Source organism: Galeopterus variegatus, unplaced genomic scaffold, assembly GCF_000696425.1.
Source record: "Galeopterus variegatus unplaced genomic scaffold, G_variegatus-3.0.2 Scaffold2079, whole genome shotgun sequence".
In the NCBI taxonomy this organism is placed as follows: Eukaryota; Metazoa; Chordata; class Mammalia; order Dermoptera; family Cynocephalidae; genus Galeopterus; species Galeopterus variegatus.
The window spans coordinates 174,627-198,075 of record NW_007728190.1 but is presented as its reverse complement, the minus strand read 5'-3'; the positions used below and the strand labels follow the sequence as shown (position 1 = coordinate 198,075).

At 45.3% G+C, this 23,449-nt stretch overlaps 1 protein-coding gene across 1 annotated transcript in view; it reads right to left on the bottom strand.

Annotated features, from left to right (window-relative positions):
* Nucleotides 1–9,159: 9,159 nt before the first annotated feature.
* Nucleotides 9,160–23,449, bottom strand: part of LOC103596708 (transmembrane protein C9orf91-like) — a 21,453-nt gene continuing 7,163 nt past the window's right edge. The window contains exons 3-7 of the mRNA XM_008580407.1: nt 22,454–22,561; nt 21,217–21,366; nt 16,968–17,078; nt 14,718–14,798; nt 9,160–11,241 (exon numbers count right to left, since the gene is read on the bottom strand). Coding sequence (XP_008578629.1) covers nt 11,062–11,241; nt 14,718–14,798; nt 16,968–17,078; nt 21,217–21,366; nt 22,454–22,561 — 630 coding nt within the window. The 3' untranslated portion in view covers nt 9,160–11,061. The remainder of the gene's footprint in view (nt 11,242–14,717; nt 14,799–16,967; nt 17,079–21,216; nt 21,367–22,453; nt 22,562–23,449) is intronic.

The following is a 23,449-nucleotide window of genomic DNA, read 5'->3' as shown; positions in this document are numbered from 1 at the left end:
TGCAAGGCCAGTGAAGGGGCTTCCAACAGTGTCGGCCCCTACGGTCCAAGAATGTCCCAACAGTGTCATCCACGATCCTTCAGTAGGTTCCCAACACGGATGTGTGGTAGTTGGCAAAATGTCTGAGTTACTTCTCTGGGCTTCAGTCTCCCTCGCCACCTCCTGGTGGGACACTCTCACAGTTCCTTCATCCTTTTCGGGGTGTGAAATGGGAGTAGTTATCCAAACCTGTAACAATACAGCCTAAAGACTCTGTTATTAGGTATTAGATATTAGTTAAGGTCACTGGCTTCAGTCCCACAAGGCTGTTTCAGTTCTGTGTCAGCCACTGACTGAGCTTGAACACATCATGTCACTGACCTCCCTCTCTGAGCCTCAGCGTCCTTCTCTGCAAAGTGGGAATGAGGACCATTCATTACCTACTTTGCAGCCTAGTAGGAGGATGGAGTGAGGCAACACCCCGACAAAGGCACTCAGTAAATGGTAACTGAATATGTGTACTAGTCAGGATGAGTGAGGCTATGATGAGGTGACAAGTAAACTCTAAAATGTCAATTGCTTTACCCAGTTTGGGGTCATTCTTAATTCAAGAAAGCAGAATATTTTTAGGCCATTAATAATTTGAGGAATCCCCCAAGTGAGATATGACCAAGACTGTTGATTCATGTGTCGTTCAAAGCCTTTACCCAGGACAAATTTTTTTCCTTCACTCTTTCAGATCTGAACACAAATCAACAAAATGGTTTGCAAAAGAGACAGCCATACCACTCCCCCAGCAACTGCAGGACAATCAAGGCATGCAACCGTGGGAGACCCTGAGCATTCTAGTCGGCAGCACCGTGCAGATCTCTGGGCTGCACAGCTGCTGGAGTGGACCGTCTCCATGAGGAAGAGGGCAGTGGACAGGTCATGAAGACAGATTCAGAAACTCCCCTGCAGGAAGAGAAGATGTCTGAGCCATTTCTGTGCCACCAGCAAGAGTCACTACAGCTCCTGAAAAAGCCACCGTGGGAGGAGCTGCCTCCAATTAAAGGTTTTGGTAGCAACACAGGGCTGTGTCCTTCCCATTTTCCTCTTTCTCAGCCCTACTTTTGAGCTGCCCATGAAAGTGGAGCAATTAGACCCTGGCATCTTGTAAAGAAATGTGGTTGTATCATTTAATGTGGTTAGAGGCAGGGGTTAACCACCCTAACAAGGAAGTGCTTAGGAGAAGCTGGTTAGTGTAATAGGTAGTTATGAATGAATGCTGTAGTAAATGTCTGGAACGTGAGGGCATGATCCTGCTTACCTACCATGTGACTCCCTTTGATGTTCAGGGCCATAGCAAACAGTAGGGCAGATTGTGCAAAACTCTACAATCAGCAGCCCTAGAGTCCTGCAATCAAAGCCAGTGCAGACATTTGGTGCTGCTGTGCAAAAACACAGAGCATAGAAACATGAGTAATATGCAGATGGCTTCAACTTTATCCAGGGAGCCAGGCACAGAAGCATATCACTTTGACATAATAGGATAACGACTTTGGGAGTGAAAGGACAAGGAGCATTTTGCAACTGACTTGGGGATTTGGGGACGGATTTCTGGAGGAGAGGGTGCTTGAGTTTCCTGAAGATCGAAAGGGAATTAGTCAAAAGGAGGGGGAATTGTATTCCAGAAGGAGGGGAAAATATCAGCAAATTTGGAAAATAGAGACACCATCTAGTGGGGATGCGAGGACAGCAAACTTCGATGTCTGAAATGACAAGTGAAAACTTGAGCCAGAGTGTAGTGGAAGGTAAGTTGGGCAGAAAAAGGGAGCTGGACTCTATCCTGAAGGTAATGAGCAGCCTGAGGTGAGTTTTAAGCAACAAAGTGACACAGCCAGATTTCTGACTTTTGCAATATGAACAGTGTCTCATTCCAGTGTCTCAGACTGTTATAACAAAATATCATAACCAGGTGACTTATAAACAACAGAAATTTACTTATCACAGTTCTGGATGCTGGGAGGTCCAAGATCAAAGCGACAGCAGATTCAATGTCTGGTGACAGCCCATTTCCTCACAGACTCCACCTTCTCACTATGTCCTCACATGGCAGAAGTAAGGGACCTCTCTTGGGCCTCTTTTATAAGGGAACCCCTCAATGATGGTACAGAATGACATTGTCATTGCTCTTGACCCCAAATTGACCATTCATTCATTACCTGCTCTTCAAAAATTAAGCTGGGCCCATTAAATGTTTTTCTTTGGTAGGTGGTGCAGTGTTAAGCTTTGCCAGTAGAGGGTGCTGGAGACATTGGTGGAGGTAGGGGCTTTCCTTCCCTGTCTGGCCTGTGTGCTCAGCTTAGCAGGCTCCCACTGCTTTCCCATCCTCAGGCTCCTGCAATGTAGGCTACTTTTCCCACACATGGATCCTGCCATGGACGGTAATCAGTAGTACTTAGCAGCTAGCAGTTTCTTCCCATGTCCCCCACAAATGGGGAAGTGCCTCCAGTGAGTCACCTCTCCATAACAGCTGGCACCCTAGAGGGCAGATTTCTAGAACATTCTGCTTCTTCCCATGTCCCCCACAAATGGGGAAGTGCCTCCAGTGAGTCACCTCTCCATAACAGCTTTCCCTGGCACCCTAGAGGGCAGATTCCTAGAACATTCTGGAAATGCAGCATTTCACAGACTTCTCTGCCAGTGTGAGCGACAGCCATGTCCTTCCTAACATGGTCTGAATCTGTTAGGATGGGGTGTGGGAGATCTTTGGATGCTCTATCTCAGCCCTAGGGGTCATAGCTGCTTCTCATATCAGCTATTTCTGTATGGTTTAGTTCACTTCTTACTAAATAATCCTTCATTACTCCAATCCCCTGTTATAGTTAAAAATTCTTAAGGTTAAAGGGCCCATATTCATTTACTGTGTAGTTTCTGTCTTCTCACTGGACACTGACTGATACAGAAATCCAATAAGAGGCCACCTGGGCTATCAGGACAGACCTAAACTAGGGCAGCAGCCATAGGTAAGCCTAGAAAAGAGTTCCCCGAGTTACAATATATTTCTCAAGTGAAGCTGGCCAATTCTGACTCAGAACCATACAAGAAAGAAGACTCTCAGGAATGGAGTTCTTGGCTCCTTTTACAATGCACAGAACTGTGAAGGAGTTGGTATTAAGTCCAAGTTGACAACACACAGTAGATCACTTCATTTGAGGCTATGTCAAATTAGATGAGCCTATGGGACATCCAAGTGGCCATATTCAGAAGGAGGTTAGAAATATTTAGCAGGAAAAGTTTTTAAAAACTATGGCTGGAAGGAAACAATGGAGGTTGCTACATATGTGAAGTATCAGCACTATGTTGGAGTACCTCGTCCCCACCAGTATCAACTGGGTCACGTTCGCAGGCCGCATTGTCTAGGGTCTTCTTCCACTGCCAGTTGTCACAATGCATCCTCTGGACCCATCCTCTAACCCAGCTTCCTCTTATTCTATGTATTCCTCACCATCTCCCATGCCAAGGTCCCACTTCCCCTCCCCAGCAAACCCCATGTTCCTCATGTCTTGGAATTGCTTCCTGAAACAGATACAGCAGATGCTTTGCACATAAAAGATGTTCCTTAAAATGTCACTCCCTGCTTTGATAATTTAGAAACCCCTTCACTGAACGGATTCAAAGAAGCTCCCATCCTGTGACTTTTTCAAAGAGCCCTCAGCCTCAGGGTGACATTTTTGAAGGATTTTAAAATAATAGCAATAAAAATAATAATGGAAGTTATAGCTGGACTTTACTTCGGACTATGGAAGATTAGTTTATATCAGACCTACCCCCCTGATGATAGCAGTGTAAAAGGCTGTTTGTTTTCTTAAATCTTTCAATGCATCAGAGAGCTACCAATGCAGTCAGGACTTGAAGGGCCAAGATCCTGGAGAGAAAGGAAGTACAGAGAGATGAGATGGACATTGAGGCCATCTGATCCCCTCAAGGCATCTGCCAATTCCTAAGCAGGGTCCAACATGCTGAAAAGCTAAGCAGAGCTTTCAGCAGTCTCATGGGGGGGGGGGGTAACAAAAATTGGAGGTTTAAGGCTCACAATGAAGGAGAAGTCCTGGTTTAAAATAAAATTTTTGAACAGGTTTTCAGTTTAAACCCCTGAAGGGCTACAATCTGAGAATAAGGGCTAACCAGAAATAGACCAGTCCCAAAGACTGAACACAGGATCAAATCTATCCCAATTCTACTTTTCCTAGATGCAAAAGTAAATCCTCTCTGAAGGAAGAGCCAGAGCCTTACATGCCTTTTTGATATTTCATTTTTATAAAGTCTAGTATTCAATCAAAAATTACCAGGAATACCAGAAGATATGACCAACAGACCAAAAAGAAAAAGAAAAAGAAGAAAGAAATAGATCTACAGAAAAACCAGATACTGGAGTCAGCAGAAAATCCTATATGCCTACAAGAGGAACATCTTAAATATAAGGATGCAGACAGGTTGAAAGTAAAAGGATGAACAAAGATATACTATGTGACTACTAATCAAAAGAAAGCTAATCCTCTCAGTAAACTAGGAATAGCCAGGAATGTTGTCAATTTGATAAAGAGTATCTCCAAAAACACTACAGCTAACATCATACTTAATGGTGAGGAACCAGAAGCTTTTCCATGAAGATCAAGAACAAGGCAAGGATGTTCCTTCTCATCACTTTTTTCCAACATCATACTGGAAATCCTAGCTAATGCAGTAAGACAAGAAAATAAAATAAAAGGTATACAGATTGTGAAGAAAGAAATAAAACTGTCTTTATGGATAGCATGACATGATCATCTATGTAGAAAATCCAAAAGAATCAAAAAAACTCATGGATCTAATAAGTGATTATAACAAGTTTGCAGGATACAAGGTCAGGATACAAATGTCAATTGCTTTCCTACATACCAGCAATAAATGGAATTTGATTTAAAAACAAGTACCATTTACATTAGCACATGTGAAGGTTGAAGGTCCCTGGGTTTTATCAGGTGCCAAAGCATCAAGGAGACTACATCATTGGCCCACCACCGAGGCACCCCTGCCTCAGCTAGCATGGTTCTGCCAACCCTAACAGATAAAGCCATATTTTTAAAAAGCAAGATTAGTTTTCAAGTCTGGGAAAGGGTGCTGGGTGGCAGTGGCAGAGAAGGGGAAAGGAAGGGGTGATGAACTAAGTCCCCGGTGTATTTGGAGATGGGTCAGAACTTGAATATTGTAGAAAACTGTTCCCATCCCCTCTGACACCAGCTAATGATTTGTCTTCACTGCTGTGTTTAGCTCGGGCTGTCATCACTTCTGATGTGGCTCCTGTAGATCAAAGGAGGCAGTGTACAGCCATGTCACCGCTGCTATCGCCTGCACAGAGGCCCTCAGTGGTGACTTCCAGGGTACCCGGCTGGGGTTCTGCACATCGTTACCCAGATTAATGAGGACAGATGGGTTTTTGTATAATCAGCCGTACTCTGCTGCCAGTCTGGTTTGGTCGCCAGGTGGAATATTTCAGTAATGAATAATTACAAATATAGCAACCAATGCTGACTTAGGAAAAAACAAAACAAACAAAAAACAATGATGGAGTGTTAAAGGTTGAAAATAAGAAGATCCTGCGTTATGTTGCACAGGGTTTGCCTGAGGGTGAGAGAGAAGTTCAAGATGAGCAGGCTATACAGTTCCAGTTACCTTAATAACAGGTAACAAAGGTGAAAAACGTGGAGCATCACATTTACTTTCCCTTAACATGCCCCTATCCTTTGACTGCTCTCAGCAACTCAGGCTGCACCTTTGGTTAAAATGCAGCCACTCCAGGGTACCTACTGGGACTCATTTGTAAAGGAAATGGGAGGTATTCAAGACTTGAGCACATGAGGGATTGCGTTCTATGTCGAGACTAGGAGGATGGATGCAGGACTGGGCTGGGAAGGGAAGATTGTGAGAGAGGGTTGAGAGGTGGAGGGTGGGAGGGCTGCTCGCTGTGAAGATGGCTGTGTGCTGTGGGCATGGCTGGCTGGGGCCACATGAGCTGAGCAGATTCCCCAATGGAGATAGAGCTGGCAGGTACATTTCTTTTTTGTAAGAAATGAGTCCAGGAATGTCAAAAGAAGCTACTGTATTTGCCAAAGTAGGTGTCAATAGCGTTTAACCTTCGTTATACCTTTTCTGGTGGCTTGCAAGTCATCTCTTCTTAGCTGTTTCGTTTTTGCTGTAAATTTGCCTCCCTCAAAACAAAAGTTGACTTCTCCACACACAAATAGATTCCTTCTGCTCAATGCACTTATCAAATTCACATGCACTTATTTTTCTATGCTGCAATCTGTACGTGCTAATGTGTAAAGATCTCTGACATGGATTTTTTAAGTGAAAAATGAACTGCGCAGAAAAGTAGGATGAACTCCTTTCTGTAATTTTTTAAAAAGCATGTGTGTTTGAATGTTCATAGCAGCATTATTCCCAATAGCTGAAAAATGGAAACAACCCAAATTTCCATTATCTGACAAATGGATAAACAAAATGTGGTATATCCATACATTGGAATATTATTCAGCCACAAAAAATGAAGTACTAATACACATTACAACATGGTTGAATCTTGAAAACATTATGCTAAGTGAAAGAAGGCAGACACAAAATGACTCCATGCTGTATGATTCCATTTATATGAAATGTCCAGAATGGGAAAATCCAGAAAGACAGACAGTACATTAATGGATGCCAGGGGCTGGGAAGAGGGGGAAATGGGGAGTGACTGCTAATGGGTACGGGGTTTGGCGGGGAGTGGGTAATGAAAATGTTCTACAGACAATCCCTGATTTGCAATGGTTTGACTTACAATTTTTTGACTTTACAATGGTGCATGAAACATAATTTCAATGTACTTCAAATTTTGAATTTTGATCTTTCCCCAGGCTAGTGATAGTCGGTACCCAACTGTAGCAATGCGGGTCAGAACTCGCTCCATCCTCATGGCCTTTGGAGCTCTGGCTTCAGTCTTTCCCCTGCACAGGTTGGTTAGCAACTGAGGGAGGGAAAATTACAGAATGCTATGCTTGTGTAAGACAAGGGAATGATGCCCCAACCCCAGGGACAAGCAACAGGAGGCTGTGGGGTGCCTGGGAATCTTCCACTTCCATGGCCTTTCTCTCCTTGGCATAGCTCCACTTCTGTGCCTAAATCCCTTATAAGCTTCAGCTTCTCCCCTCTGGGGTTGTGGAAAAAGCTGCTGCATAGCGCCAGGATCGATAGTGCCTGATCCATTCCCTGTGAGTAACCACCAATCAATAAGAAGAAACTCCATGTAAACTGTATGGAGTTGCCTGCTTCCTTCTTTGGTCTCAGGATACCTTCTCAGTTTGGGGGAATTATACTGTTAGCTCACACTCAGACAATGAGATATTCAACATTTTATTCTAAAATAGGCTTTGTGGTAGATGATTTTGCCCAACTGTAGGTTAAGGTAAATGTTCAGAGAACATTTAAGGTAGGCTAGGCTAAGCTATGATGTTTGTCAGGTTAGGTGTTTTAAATGCATTTTTTACTTACAGTATTTTCAACCTTAGATGGGTTTATTGGACATAACCCCATTATAAGTTGAGGAGCATCTGTAGAATTTAAATAGTAATGATGACCACACAACCTTGTGAATATACTAAAAAACTTTGGCTTATACACTTTAAAATGGTGAATTTTATGATGTGTGAATTATATCAGTTTTGAAAAACTATAATTTTAAAAAATTGACAGAAGTAAAAGGAGAAACAAAATCTACAATCATAGAGATTTTCCTCTCTCGATCACTGATGGAACAAAATTAGTGAGGATATAGATATGAACAACACAATTAAAAACTTGCACTAACAGACACAGGTAGACGACAGCATCTAGCAGCTGCTGAAGCAAAGCCTCCACTGACGGAGCCCTCACTGTGGACCACGCTGTGGACCAGGCTCTGAGCTGCACACGCAGCACCTCATTGATCCTCTCTGTTCTCACATCGCCCTCTTCACAGATGAGGAAATAGAGGTACAGAGAGAGTGAGTCTCTGGCCCAAAGTCACCAGCTTGCTCTTAACCTCCCCATTCTATAGATGAGGAGTGAGACCCAATGACATGAAGGACGCTGCTCTTAAATGGCAGAACGCAGATGAGGAAATAGAGGTACAGAGAGAGTGAGTCTCTGGCCCAAAGTCACCAGCTTGCTCTCAACCTCCCCATTCTATAGATGAGGAGTGAGACCCAATGACATGAAGGACGCTGCTCTTAAATGGCAGAACTTGGACTTGAATAAATGTGACCCTAGAAACCAAGCAATGAGCTACTGACTTCACTCCTGCTTCATGACACTGCAGTGCCTATGACTTCCACAGAGCCCAAGACTCAGGAGCTAGTGTATGTGGCATCTAATCTTCACAAAACCCCTGTGAAGTAGGTGTATATTAGTAAGTTTTCTGTTGCTAATAACAGAATACCTGAAACTGGGTAGTTTATTTATTTATTTTTTTTAATTTATTACAGTTTTGGAGGCTGGGAAGTTCAAGATCCAGGGGGCACATCTGATGAGGGCCTTCGTCTTGGTGGGAACTCTCTACGGAGTCCCATGGCAATGCAGGGTATCACATAGCGAGGGCTGAACAAGACCACACTAACAGCTTTCTTCCTCTCCTTACAAATCCCCTCGTGCCACTACTGTGATAACCATTCACCCATGAACCCATTAATCCATGAATGGCTCAATCCATTCATGAGCACATTGCCATCATGGTATAATCATCTCCTAAAGGCCCTACCTTTCAAATATTATTTTGGGGATTAAGCCTACAACATGAGCTTTGGAGGGGCCAACATTCATACCATAGCAAGGCAAGACAAGAGATCTCAGGGAGTTTATAAATGAAGAAACTGAGGCACAGATGCAGAGAAATGTACATTGAGGGTACGCTCTGAATGCCCCGCCCACCAGGTAAGACCGTCAGAAATTCCAAAGAGAGGAAAAGGCAGCAAAGCACACATCAAGAGCTCTTTAAGTAGACCTTAAAAACTGCTGTTTTGCCATGTATTAAACACATTTTGATTCTCTGTATATTTACTGGAGTTTTATGATTAGATGATAAATACAGGTTCCAATTGATCACATTCACAGACTACATTTCGTCTGTGTCAGGTCAGAAAGACAGTGATCACCTTTGTGAATAATTTCATTGAGTAAAGCTGCCCTCAGGCTTAGCTAAAGATAAATGCCTAAAACAGCCACTTCCAGGAGTTGGTTTACAACTGATTTCTGTTCTCTGGCACAGAAAATGCAAATAGTCAGACCCATCTCTTACACGGCAAGTCACTTGGCTTATTACATTTCATGTTCACCAGATCCACTTTATAAAGGAGTGAACTGACACTCAGGGAAGTTAAGTGACTTAGTTAAGTTCACACAGCAAGGAAGCAGCAAATCTGGGACATGAATCCAGGTCTGCTGCTAGCTAAGCCAGTGTTCTGTCTAAGGGCACTATCAGGCCCAGGATATTTCAGCCATGTGGGGCTGTAGGACCTTGTGTAGATAAAGGCATAACAGACAGACATGCCAAGGGCTAGGAGGGAGCAAAATAAGCTGGAAATTCTCAGAACTTTGGTCCTCAAAGGGCCCTTAAAAATCATCCAACACACCCATTATACAGATGGTCAAACTGAGGACCATCCAAAGAAAGACTTGCCAAAAGTTACACAGTTAGAAGCGGCAGATCAGATCCAGAACCTAAGTCCATACCAATCTCATCATTCTACTGACTTTGGAGAACAATTTGCAGAAACTGCTATGCAGATGGCAAAGCAATCAATCCACAGGATTTTTTCTTCCTTAGCAGGTCCAGGTCATGCACGTAAGGTGCAGTATTTGTCCTTGAGGAGTTTACAGTCTAGCTAGTAAAACAGGCATGTGCACAGAAAAATAAAATCAATAACATAAAATATCAGTGCAGGCAGAAGCTGTGTCAAGAATTTAAAGAAGGCAGAGAGCAGCAGGGCTGGTGATGCTGGAAGGCTTTCTGAAGGACAGGTAAGAAAAGCTGGGCTTTGAAGCATGAATAGAAGTCCTTCGGATAGAAAGGAATAGGTATGTCAGTCCAGGAAAGAGTTTCAGCTTATGAAGGGTTTGGGGAGAGATACAGCCACTACCGCAAACGAAGTCCCGGTCTCGGGGGCTGGGAAGCCAGGCCAGGGCTTTTGGACTTGGGTCTATGGAACGACAGGTCTTCAGACTTGTTCGGGAATAGAACACCTAGAAGCCTCTGAGCCTTTCACAGAATTGCACGAGTAACTGATCACACTTCATGCAGGGACAATGTTAGTGTCAGAAAACACGACTGCTGGCTCCATGTCTGCAGTATAAAACCACACGGCCAAGCGTGCATGCCTTTGAACCAAAGAAGTCCTCAAGCCAATCAGAACCAGTCTTCTCTAAACATTCCCATTAATAGTTACCTGCCCTTTCTCTCTTTCTTCTGTCTTCCATCTTCCATCTCTGTCTTTTGCGGCCTGTGTGCTAGCAGACGACAAGCACAGGGCCACTGTTTTTCATAAAATATAGGGAGAGAAAAACATAAAAATGGAGGAAATTCTGGGAATTTACTTCTTTTTTTTCAGCTTGGAATGAGGCAATGCCATAAAGAGCAACTGCTTCTCTGAGCCTCAGTTTCCCCATCTGACTGGAAGGGGTTGGGAATGGGAGCATCATCTGAGATCAAGCTTCAGACACACAATGTGCCCGGTCTGGTTATCTTCACATTTCCTGGGCTCTTGGGCAGTGAAAGGGATGGGAGACCAGCCCTTCCATCCACGTCCACAGTTCGGAGTGGCACAGAGAGTAGCCTGGAGCGTGACCAGCTCAACACCCATAAGCTTCTGCAAAGGCCAGGGTTTAGTATGGAGTCTCAACAAGGCATTTTTGTGCAGAGCCCTGGAGTGAGCAAGACACCTCTGCTGCTGAGATGACTGACCTTTTAGAGTGCACCCATGCTTCTCTCATCATGAGGCCTCTCCCACTTCTCAGTCTTGGAGCAAGATGAGTACCTGCACCCCTAGGTCACCTGGCCAGGAATGGGCAGCACCCTGTGCCCAGGATGTGGGCTTCTATGAGCTGGCAGGGGCATGGAACCCTCGGAGCGTCCATGTGTCTTGTCCCCACTACCTGGGGGAGCTGGGAGGTCACCAGGAGCCGGATGTAGTAGCCACCAAACACTGCCAGCAGCTGCCGGGCCATTTCCTAGAAGAGGCAGGGAAGCAGAGTGAGGGCCACCGGAAAGCACCTTGGAGCTCAAGCATGAGGGGAAGGCCAAGCCGTCCTCTTGTCCCTGGACCCAGGAGCGATGCTCACTGGGAAGAACCAGGCCAGGCCAGTTCAGCACCTGTGGTCATGGAGGATGCCAGCCTAGTATAGAAGCCCAGCTCTATAACTCACTGGCTACAGGGCTCCTGCAACCTCAGTTTCCTCATCCCCAAGGCAAGTAACTAACAGCTGGTTGGCAACAATAACATGTACAAAAAAGATATGCCTCCTCAAAACACTAGAGGAACCACCATTGATTTATACCTGGCCAGCCACACACACATTTTCTTTCAAATGTCTATGAGTCTATAAAGCACATGAGGTCAAGATGACTCACCTGAAGAAAATCACTAGTTGCATGGGAGGAGTGGAGGGGAGTATTCCCATTATAGAAGAATTCTTCTATTCATACAAGGTACCTGGTAAATTTCTTCACCCAAGTACTCCTAATATATTAAAAGACTTTGCTTATAAAAATTGAATTTATCAAAAAAGGACAAATACTGTATGATTCCACTTATACGAGGCTCCTGAAATAGTAAATTCGCAGAGACATAAAGTAAATGGTGGTTTCCAGGGATCAAGGAGAGGAAGTGAGTGTTTAGAGGAAGTTGGTGGAGCCTCAGTGTGGGAAGAGGAAAACATTCTGGAGATGGACGGAGGCAATGGCTGCACGATAATGTGAATGTGCTTAATGGCACTGAACTTTACACTTAAAAATTAACAGGTTAAATTTTATATCACATATATTTTACCACAATAAAAACAATTTTAAAGTTTTAAAACAAAAAGTGTTTAAGAGCATGGATTTAATACATGTTCTTATTAACAAACCTGGTCTCTAAAGTTCCATTCACTGGTCTAGCAATTGGGATTACAGGGTAAATGCTTAAATTCCTGAAGTGTGGTGTTGAAGGTCTTTCACAATACTTGTGTCCATTCTGAATGTAATAAAATAAGGTGTGGGTTACATCAAGGCTATTTATGTCTGTAGAGTTAGTAATTAAAAACCGGCTTTAGAGTCAAAAAGGCCAAGAGGGAATTTCAGCTCGGCCACTCTGTGACTGACCAAGTCACTTCACCTTGCTGAGCCCATTTCTTCATCAGTTAAAATAGGAAAAATAGGAGCAATGCTGGAGTGAACAGGACTGAAGCCATGGTGGGACCTAAAACCTCATGGGCCCTAGAATATTTATTCTAAAAAGACACAGTTTTTTCCTTGGCATGCATTTCTCTGAGTTTCCTCTTTTCCTGTGGTTATTTGATTTTTTGAACCTTGGTTATGTGGCAAGATGACATTATTTACATGAATATAAAGTTGTTTTCCAGTCAGCCTGGAGCTGCAGACCTGCATGTACTGTCCAGACCCTGGGAAACCAAGGAAGACATCAGTAAGGCTATGCTGACTCCACGCCTCCAGCAGGACCCTGAGGTAGCATCAAGCCTGAGAACAGACACCAGACGGAGCCTTGGCGAGACCTTGCACCTGGCTCCTTGCAGGGAGCCCCCTCCCTCCTGCTCTTCATTCCATTCCCTCAACCCCCTCTTTAAAAAACCCTCAATAACTCTGAGTCTTTGAGATGGCTTTAGTCTGGCCAATCTCTTTCAGGTTTACCAGAGAGATGAGTTACCCTAACATCTCTTCTCAGGTCACCAGTATTCCTGGATAAAAGCTGACTTCCATTTTCACCAACATTTGACTTTTGAGTGGTTTGTTTTTGAAAGGGGACAGGCAGCCAGACCTGTGCCCGGTAACAGCATCTACCTTATTGAGCTAGAGTGAGGACAGAAGGAACTAATGTACAGAAAGCATCTAGCCCAGCACCTAGTGCTCAATAAATGTCACCAATATCATTACCATCATTATTATTCAAAAAAGCGGAAACTCCACATGGTTCCTAGGACTGGCTTTTGTTTTGATTGTCATTTTTGCTAGAAAATATTAAAAACATCAAATAGTTTGCCACTCACTAATGCAGGCTGGTCTTCTTGCCAATTTAGTAGTCTAAAATCAATAACGTAAGAAGCAAAGAACTGTAGCAAGAAACTTGGTTTATTTAGAATCAACAGGGCTGGCTTCTGCCCTTAGCTTTGCCACATTCTCCCTTGTTCCATGACCTTGGGCGAGTCATCTGACCTCTTGGAAACTTATTTCACCCATCAAGGAAGAAGGGAAAATAATCCATACCATGGAGGGTATGCTGAAGATTTTATGCATGATAAAAGTCTAAAAATGTAAGAGGTCATTATAACTACCTCCATCTTTCACAGATAGTGAGTTCCTACTGAAATGTGATGATCTGGCTCATGCTGAGACTTGGGCATTGATTGTATTTCCCTAGCTAACTCATAAGGGCAGCCACTTTAAAAACGCGCACATACATTTGATATTCACGACAAGAAGTTGTATTACTACTGGTTTGAATGAATTTGAAAAAATAATTTAAAGGCCCATATTTAATAGGTTATTGCACATAAACCCAGGTGTGCTCATCATAATAAAGTACATAATCTTTTCTGCCCTTTAAAAAAAAAAAGTCAATAAAGAGATGAACACATTTATCATTTTCTCATCTAAATAGTCCTATTTGTAGGCCTCCCACTCTCCAGTGCAGAAATCTGGGCTAGTTTGGACAATGAATTCCCAAACCTCTTGGCTAAAAAGAAAATGCAAGCATTGTTCTGAAGTTCCAAATGTCATCTGAGGTCCCCCCTTGCTGCTTGTCTCCCTGACAGGGGGTCTGTCCTCATGGCAAAAAGAAGGTAGCACATGCCACAAACCACATTTTCAGATTTCTGGTCTACCAATACTTAGCTATAACCAACAAATAGCTTGGATGGCAGAACACAGCAGAACTCTAGGGCTGGAGGAATGGGAATTCAACAGAGACGCACATAAGATTCAAATATCCAACTGCAATTTAAGTATGTAGATGGATGAATGATGGTTGGATGGATGAATGATGATTAGATTGATAGACTGATAGATTGATAAAGACCCAAATATTCATCAATACGTTCATGGTTAGATAAGCTGAGCCTGTTTCCTCCTCTGTAGCATTGGAGAGAGATCTCCCTGAACTTCTTAACATATGGTAGAAGGCAGTTTGAACAAGTGAAAGTGTCTAAATACATGAGACTTTCGGATGTGCCAGAATTGACTAGTAGTAGTAGTATTATATTATTATAATTACAAAGAAATATACACTCACTATAGGAAATGTGGATGAAAATTAGATGAAAGCAATTAGCTGAAAAGAAGCAGGAAAACAACCACTGATACCACATAGTTAATCTTCCTTCCAAGTAACTTTTTCTTAGACATTGTTCCAACACTGCAGTCACGCGAGCTACACAATTTGGCCTCCTGGTTTATTTCTGTTGTTGTTGTTTCTCCACTTAAGATACCTTACCTCTTGGCTAGTCTTCATTTCTTGAACATAATCCGACAAAAACTGCACACAGTTCTCCAGGTCGAAGTAGACAAACCAGAGCTGTGGAGAGAAGCACCATGACTGCTGGGACTCGCCACCCCCGCGGCTGTCCTCCACCTCCCGCCTCCTGCTGGAGGCCCACGCTTCTGAGCACCACCAGATTTATCCTGCTCTCTGGCAGGAACATGCCATTCTGCTCCTGCCCACAGTCCCACGCCATGACCACGTCTCATTTGGACAGGTGGTAAAAAAACGGCTTTGTGTGCAAACTTAGAAAATACCAAACCCTGTTCATAATGGCTGTGGCCCCATCTCCCACAGTCACTGAGCATCCCAGACAGACTCCAAACCCTCTTGAACATCACATATCCGCCTGGGGTTACCATCATCGTCCTCAGTTCTCAGGCTGCCTGTCTAGACCCAAACGTGCACATGAGTGAAACCTTTCAGAGCTGACACCCCCACGGCCAGGTCCCAGGTAATCCGCATGGGTGCTCTGCAGGGAGGGGAGTAGGGTAAGAGTCCTCACCCCACTCTTACCTCCCCTTCTGCCTCAACCTGAACAGTCCCCAGGAGGCCAGGTTAAACTTAACCAGGCTGAAATCCTCGTGTTGGTGGGGCCACACCTGCCACACATCATAACCAAAGTTCTGCAAGAAGCTGGTGGCCCTTGTCTCATGCCCACCTCCTCTGGATCCCAGAGCTCCCCTCCCAATGACTGACCCTTGAGACCCAAAGTCACATCCCTCTTGCCAACTAGTCCCTCCCACTGTCTCATTCCCATGGGAGCATTTTTCCAATGATTCTTTCAAAGCTTTTTACTATGAAAATTTCCAAACACATACAAAAGCAGATGACAGCTAGCCATCATCCTGCTTCAACCGTGCCACCTCATGGCCACTCTTGTTTAGTCTCTACCCTTGCTTGTTACCCATCCCCAACACCCCCACCCCTCGCCCCACCCCCCAATGGATTTAAAGGACATCTCAGACATTGTGTCACCTCATCCCAAGATACTATTTTGAAAACGAAAAAGCCTGACTGTCTGAAAAGATGTGATCATTCATTAGTCATTCATTGTCCACGCATTCAACTAACACTTACCAAGTCACTCCGTTATGCTAATTAATAAAGTAGATTTGGAGATAAATCAGGCTAAAAAGGACCCCCAGATTCCAGGAGCTCCCAGTACACAATGTCACACTTGAACTGCCAGAAATCTTGTGATGTCACCTGATTGTTGTGCAAGATCTTCTTATACCCCACAACAACCTCAGGTGGGACAGGCTCTGCAAACAGGGATCTGCACATATTCTCTGCTGCAGCGTCAGTGCCTAGGACAGTGCCTGGCACACAGCAGGCCATCAATCAACATTTCTGGGGTGAACAGGGATGTTTACGAGCAGCTTCCTCCCAGGTCCCTCGTGCACACCCACCCCCAGGCTCCCACCAGGTGAGGGGCCGTAGCGGTGAGAACACATGTGGAGCTGAGGAGATTTTGCAATTCCACTGGGCAGGTCCAGCATGGATGGAGGAATGGGCAGAGCCCAGCAAGGACCAAGAGATCTAGCCCCAGCCATGTCCTGACCAACTGTGTGACCTTGGGCTAGTCACTTAAGACCTCCTACTGCCTCTGGGGCAAAAAAAAACAATAGAGCCAGGGCAGGCAAGGCCTGTAGGACATGGCCCACCTCTCCAGCCTCACATCCCCACTGTGTCTTGCTGCTGTAGCTCTCAGCCACTGGAAGCTCCTCAAACTCCTTCAAAAGCATCCTGTCCACCCTGCCTCTTGGCCTTGTCAGGGGTGGTTCCCTCTGCCATAGAGCCAGAGAGCCTGCTGTTGACTGACCGTGTGCCTGTCATCCTCACAAGGCTGGGAGCTCCTGCAGGACGGGGACCTCATGTGGGCCCCCTGGCTTCTTCAGTGCCCAACCAAGGGCTCAGCACAGAAGAGGCCCCATCTGTCTGCTGAATAAATGCCCAATGAGCAGCAAAGCCTGAACACTATCTGACCTTCCCCTCCAGCCTTGCCACATGGAGGTTCTAAGTCACTGGTAACTGCTTCAGAGGAAGTGTCTCAAGGAAGAAACACTGGAGCAGGGAGGAAGGAAAGGGTTGCCAACAGCCACCTCCTTAGCGGACTCCCAGAGACACTGTGCATGCTGGGAGAATGTGAGGCCCCCTCTCTGCAAGTGGCCCATCACAGAGGGGTTACTCAGAGACACATACCTGAATCACGCTCTGGCACCCCTCCACCGTGTCCGTCACCCCCAGCAGCACCCGGTGTCTCAGGAGGGCTCCATTGGCAGCCGCCAGCCGTAGGTCCGTGTTGGCGTTGGCCTGTAAGACAAATGCCAGGCCTCTGGCTAGACCTCCATGCTGCCAGGGAGCTCCCGGGCCCTGGACAATAGCCATACACTATCCCACCCCTAGACGTTACAGGACAATCCTCACCCTCAGAACTGTCCACCTCCTCCCCTATAAAATGGGGTTGTGGGTTGGGTTGTTGGGACAGTAAATTCATGCCTGACCAAGGTATGTCCCTTCCCTGAGCCTTGTTTTCTTCGGCTGTAGAATAAAGATAAAGATCGCCCTGCCTCCTAGGAGTGTGGTGAAATTTTACTAAGACTGTGTGTGAAGTGCTTCACCCAGCCTGGGACCCAGGAGGGGTGCAAAAGGTATTTGGAAGAGGCAGGAGAGCAGATGGACCTGAGCGCCTACTGTGCTCTGTCTCTAAAGCACCTACTTTAAAGTACCCAGCCCTGTGCCTGTCTTCAGAAGGGGCTCTGGAAATCAATCTCCTTCTTTTCCCACCCAAACCAAGGGGTGCCATGTATTCAGCTGGCAAAATAGATGCCAAGCAAGCCAGGGAGAAGAGGGAGGAAAGGTGACAGGACCCAAAATGCTGGTTTGGGGAAGAAACCACAAGAGGACTTTCAGAGGAAGGCAGGAGGAAGCAGCCCAATCAAGGACAAGGGTTCTCAAAAGGGGCAGAACCCCCAAGTGGAGCTTTTGGAAATGTGAGGAGGCCCTTTTGGTTGTCACAGAACAGGGATGGGATGGAAAATGCTGGCACTTAGTGGAGGAGGGCCAGGATGCTACAATGTGTCTTCCACTGAAGGACATCCCATGGGAGATGATTATGCATGTCAAGGAACTGTCCCCTAGCCTAACTGAACTCTGAATGCCCTGCTGGGTGTGAATGCAGGTGAGAAATCTACTAACAATTCTCTGATGGGCCCGCCTAAAGTCCATTTTATACAGACACCTAAAGTGTTTCTTTGAATGTATTTAAGGGGATTTTCTAGGAAGGCCACTTCCACAAAGTCCAGCACTATGCCAGGTGTTGGGGGTTGGAAGGATATGAAAATCAAGGGATGGTTATATTTCGTTTTGCCTATAACTTTAGTAAGCATTGTTGGCCCTTTCAGAAACACACATCATCAACAGTTCAAATCCTGACTCCATCTCTCACCTCCTGTATAACCTTGGGCAAATTACTTAACATCTCTCTGCCTCCATCTCCTCATCTCCGAATTGGAGAAAATGATCCCCCCTAGCTCCAAATGCTGTAGTAAGGATGAAATGAATTAATCCATGTAGAACACTTGGAAGAATGAACACTCAATGCATTTCAGCTGAGAATATCATTGTGATGGTGATACTGAATTTAAGACATGATGTTTTCCATTGTACCACGTTGACCACAAGAGAATATTTTTAGGAATTTCCCACATGCCCTATCAATGCACAGTGCTGTGTAGGGGATACAAGGCAGGGTCTTGCCCACCTTCACAAACCTTCTGATCTTGAGAAAGGCTAATAATGCAAAAAACAAGGAAAAACAAGGCAGCATATGCAAAATTTGAGGCTCTTGAGGATGCTATGCAACACAGGTAGGATTCTAACAGTAAAAGTGACAATGTGCAGGAAGCGGGTAATCTGCATGGTTCTGAATGATGAGGGATCCAAGGAGGAAGAGATCCTGGAGCTGAGACGCAGAGGAAGACCTGAGGAGGACTGTGTGACCATGGGTTAGTTACTCAATCTCTCTGAGATTCAGTTTCCCCACTGGCAGAATCAATAATAATAACAGTTAATACCTACTGAGCATTTACTTTGTAAAAGCTACTATTAAAGCATTTTGCATGTATTTAGTCATTTAATGCTCATAATTACCCTATAAGGGAGTTGTAATTATCATCTCATTTTACAGATGAGGAAACTGAGGCCCTGAGAGGTTAAGTAATAACCGCCCCCAGTATGCAGACCTAGCAAACAGCAGAGGTATCCCATCTTCTTATAAGGTTGTTGGGCATAGATATCAAGCCCCAACCACAGAGCACACAGTAGGTGTTCATTAAATGGTGGTCATTATTAGGAAAGGAATAGTCTTCTGAATGAGCACACAGTGGTGACAGCATTGCCGCTAAGAACCCAGGGCCTCAATGCTGCACCTACGAGTAGAGGCCGGCTCGTGCTCATCTCTGTGACCTGTGCCCAGCACGTTACCTGGTACTCACAGTAGCTTCATAAATACCAGGTGAATAAAAAGAGAAAAGGGAAGGAGGCAGAGAGCTAAAGCAGACATTCCCTTAAGTGCATTAGACTATCCAGGCGGCCCAATGAATTACATCTGCATCTTTGAAGTACCTGCCAGGTGCAGTTTTTGCTTGCTTTTACTAAAGAAGAACACTTTTCTTTTTCCCCTCCCCAAAAGAAATTTCTTGGTGCAGAAGCAGCCTGCTCAATTTAATTTTTATAGGCCAGCATAAAGGCTGTGAATGCTTCAACAGAGCCCAAGGGTAGCATTATTTTGTCAGCCTTGTGGCAAAGCCCAACAAAGATCCTTTCAGAATGGTTAAGCCATAAAGTTCTATTTGTCCCTGTGAACACAGGCACTAACTGGAATTCATACCCCAAACCCTGACTACATTTCCCAGCATCCTGTGCTCCCCGCTGAGTCAGGCAAGGGTGCAGTGATTGCTGAATATCTCAAAGTCCAGCACTATGCCAGGTGTTGGGGGTTGGAAGGATAGGAGCTTCCCAGTAACTGAAAAGACAGTGTAGGTGTGATTGGCAGAGTAACGGTCCCCCAAAGCTAAGTCCTAAGCCTCAGAACCTGTGAATACATTATGTGACAGCGCAAAGGGGAATTAAAGTTGTAGACTGAATTAATGTTGCTCATCAGCTGACCTTAAAGTAAGATTATCATCTTAGATTATCCGGGTGGCCCAATGTAATCACGAGGATCCTTAAAAGTGGAAGAGGGAGGCCGAAGAGTCAGAAAGGGAGATGTGAGAAAGACTCCACCCACCACTGCTGGCTTTGAAGATGGAGAAGCGACCACGAGCCAAGGTATCAGTGGCATCTAGGAGCTGGGAAAGGGAAGGAAACAGATTCTCTCCTAGAGCTTTCAGAAGGAATCAGCCCTGCCTTCACCTAGACTTTAGCCCAGTGAGACCCATGTTGCATTTCTAACCTACAGAACTGTAAGATAATAAATAAGTGTTACCATAAGCCACTAGATTTATGACAATTTGTTACAGCAGCCATAGAAACCCAATAAAGTAGGGTACTGACTAAGAACATGACTTGGCAGCTGAGTGCCCTGGCCTTGAATTCTGCCTCTGCCATTTATTAGCAGAATGGCCTTGGGCTGCTCCTTGAGCCTTCCTGAGCCTCAGGTTCCTCACCTGTAAAGTGAGTAGAATAGCCTCCACCCAGAGAGTTAATAGGGAACCTAGTGAGTTACCCTGTAAAACATTTAAAAGGCAAGCTACTATGTATGATGTGCTCATTACATAACAAAAGACAGACACTGAAGAAACAGATGCAATTAGTGAACCAAACATTAAACTGGGAGATATCAGTCTTCCTTCTGAAAGTGATTGGAAATCAGAGGGTTCAGGCTTTGAACCTCATCTCTGCCACTTACAATGGGATCCATGACAATTTACCTACATTCTCTGACCACCCCACTCTGCCTCAAAGATCACTGCTGGGATTAGAGACATGGATGTCAGCACAAAACCAGGTCAGCGTCTGCTCACCACAGGAGGAAATAATGTGAATCACCTCTCCCCAACCCTCAATCTCAGGCACCTTGTGCTGCAAGGTGGCTTCAGTAATCCTCCCTCGCTCACAGGGCTGTTGTGAGCATCCAGGGAGACAGATGCATAAAAGGGCTCAGTTAACCAAAGTAGTGGAAGAATATTAGCTATTGGTGCCCTCCTCCCAGACTCTCTCTCAAAACACAGCTTGCTTCCAGAGAAAAAAATCCACAGGGATTAGATGAAAAACAGAGGATTTAACAACCCATGTGATTTGATTTCTTTTAGTCACTGGGCATATGGGCTAGTGTGGATTTTAGTGGTTGGAGAAATTGAGCAGGCCAGAGAGAAAAGTCTGACTTGAGATTCTCATGCCTGCTCGGCCCTTCTGGAGGGAGTGTGGCAGGGATCTCCGGACATCTCACCTTCTTCTGGTGTCTCTCAAAGACGAGCACGAGAGTGAGGGTGAGGCTCACGGCAGCCAGGGTCACAAGCAGCATGCCTGCCCAGTGGTTGCCCAGGGCAAACATCTGGCTGGTGGAGTAGATATTGGCCCATACCACCATGTAGAAAACCTGCAAGAAGCCAGAGAGAGCATGTGGCCAGGAACATCAGTCTTCAAAAGAAGCAGTTCCATTCAAAAGGACATCCTCCTTGGATTCAAACAGCTCAGGAAGCCAGTAAGAGACTGAAGCAGATGGCTGGGTCTATGGGAATGAGCTCATACTCCTTGTTTAGAAGCAATGAACTCCTAATCCTTGTTTACTCTGATTATAAATTAAAAGGCAGGGGGCTCTGGAGTGAGTTTTGAGTCGGAAGCCCACAGTGATCCTTCAAATTCTATGCGGTCTTAGACAAGTTATAATACTTCTCTGAGCCTCAGTTTCCTCATCTGTAAAATAGGGATAATAATACTTCATAGCATTGTTATAAGGGTTAAGAAGGTAACAGCCCAGCACTTATTAGGGAATTAATAAATACTCATTCCCACCCCTTTCCCTTCTCCCTAGAAGTGAGACATGGGAGTCAGGCATGGTATTTGACCATTTATATATACAAAGCAACAGCAAATCATAGTGGTTATGACCACAGAAACCAGACTGCCTAGGTTCAAATATTGGCTCTGCCATATTGGTATGTATGTATGCATTTATGTATGTATATATGTAGGTATATATGCATGTTTATATGTACATGCATACATATGTGTATACAATGGTACTTCAAAAAGTCCATGGAAAAATAGAATTGAAATATAACACGAATTTTTCCATGAACTTTTTGAAGTTCCCTCATAGATATGTATATATGACTTGTGCTAAAGTGGACCTGTCTATTGGACAGAAGGGGAAACCAAGTCCCAGAGGTTGGCAAAGTCTTGGCCAAGGCAGACATTGAGTCCAGAGCCCATTGAGACTGCAGGTTCCCAATCTGGGCTCTGCCCACAGTAAACCCTGACTCCCATCCAAACTGGAACCTGGTTATAACTTTTTTCAATAAACTTCCTCATGTATCAAATCCAGGTCAGTGCAGTACTGCTCTTTCCCAGGCAGCTGGGCAACAAGCTTCCAAACCCCTTACTTGCACCACTCCGGGACATGATGCTGAATTCAGCAAATGCCCAGGGTAGGGTTGGCGTGCAGCCCCCACCTCCTTCCTTACCACAGCAAAGGCCAGCTGCATGGGCCTCGAGTTGTAGATGATGTATCTTCTCACTTGGGGCTCCAAAAGGGCACTCTCAGCCAAGCTCCTGTACTGTTCGGATGGAACCTGCCCAGCCACCCAAAGGAAAGAGATCAGTCAGCCACAGGAGAACGACTCCCTATCTCCTTCCCACCAAGTTCATGTGACTCTCATAAGAAAGGGAGATTAGGAACATTCCAGGCCACCCCAGAGGGCAGAATGAGGAGCTCAGAGCACTGGGTGGAAATTACAGGGCGCAGCTCTTAGCTCAGGGAAGAACAGGCGTCATGGGGAGGCAGGTCAGCTCAAGATACAGGAGGACATAGTGGAGAGAGATCCCTGAGATCCCTGCAGCCTGGCAGCAGGCACAGGGTGGCCTCATGGTTAATACATAGGCCTTGGGGCCAAACAGCCCTGGATCCAAACTCTGGCCCTGCCCCTCATGTGCTGTGTGACCTGGGGCAAGTAACCCCACTCCTCTGAGCCTCAGTTTTTTCCTCTATAAAACGAGAATAATAAGAATGCCCACCTTGTTGGCCTGGGGGGCATATTAAACAGGATAACACATATACAGAGCTTGGCATAGAACCCGTCCCATAGTAAACACTTGATACACAGGTGCTATTATGAATACTGCAACATCAACAGCTGTTGATACAGTCCAAAGTACCAAACATTCACAAGTTCCTGCCCAAACAAAAATGTCTACAGAGCATCAAAGCCCTATGAAAACAGACTTAAGAAAATAGAATTTTGGGCCGGCCCGGTGGCGCACTGCGCTAGTGCGCCGCTTGGGAAGCGGGGAGGCGCTCCCGCCGAGGGTTCGGATCCCACATACAGACCGGTTCCCGCTCACTGGCTGAGCGAGGCGCGGGGGCAATGCCGAGGGTTGCGATCCCGTTGCCAGTCCCGGTCCGGTACGGGGGCGACACTGAGGGTTGCGATCCGTTGCCGGACACGGAAAAAGAAAAAAAA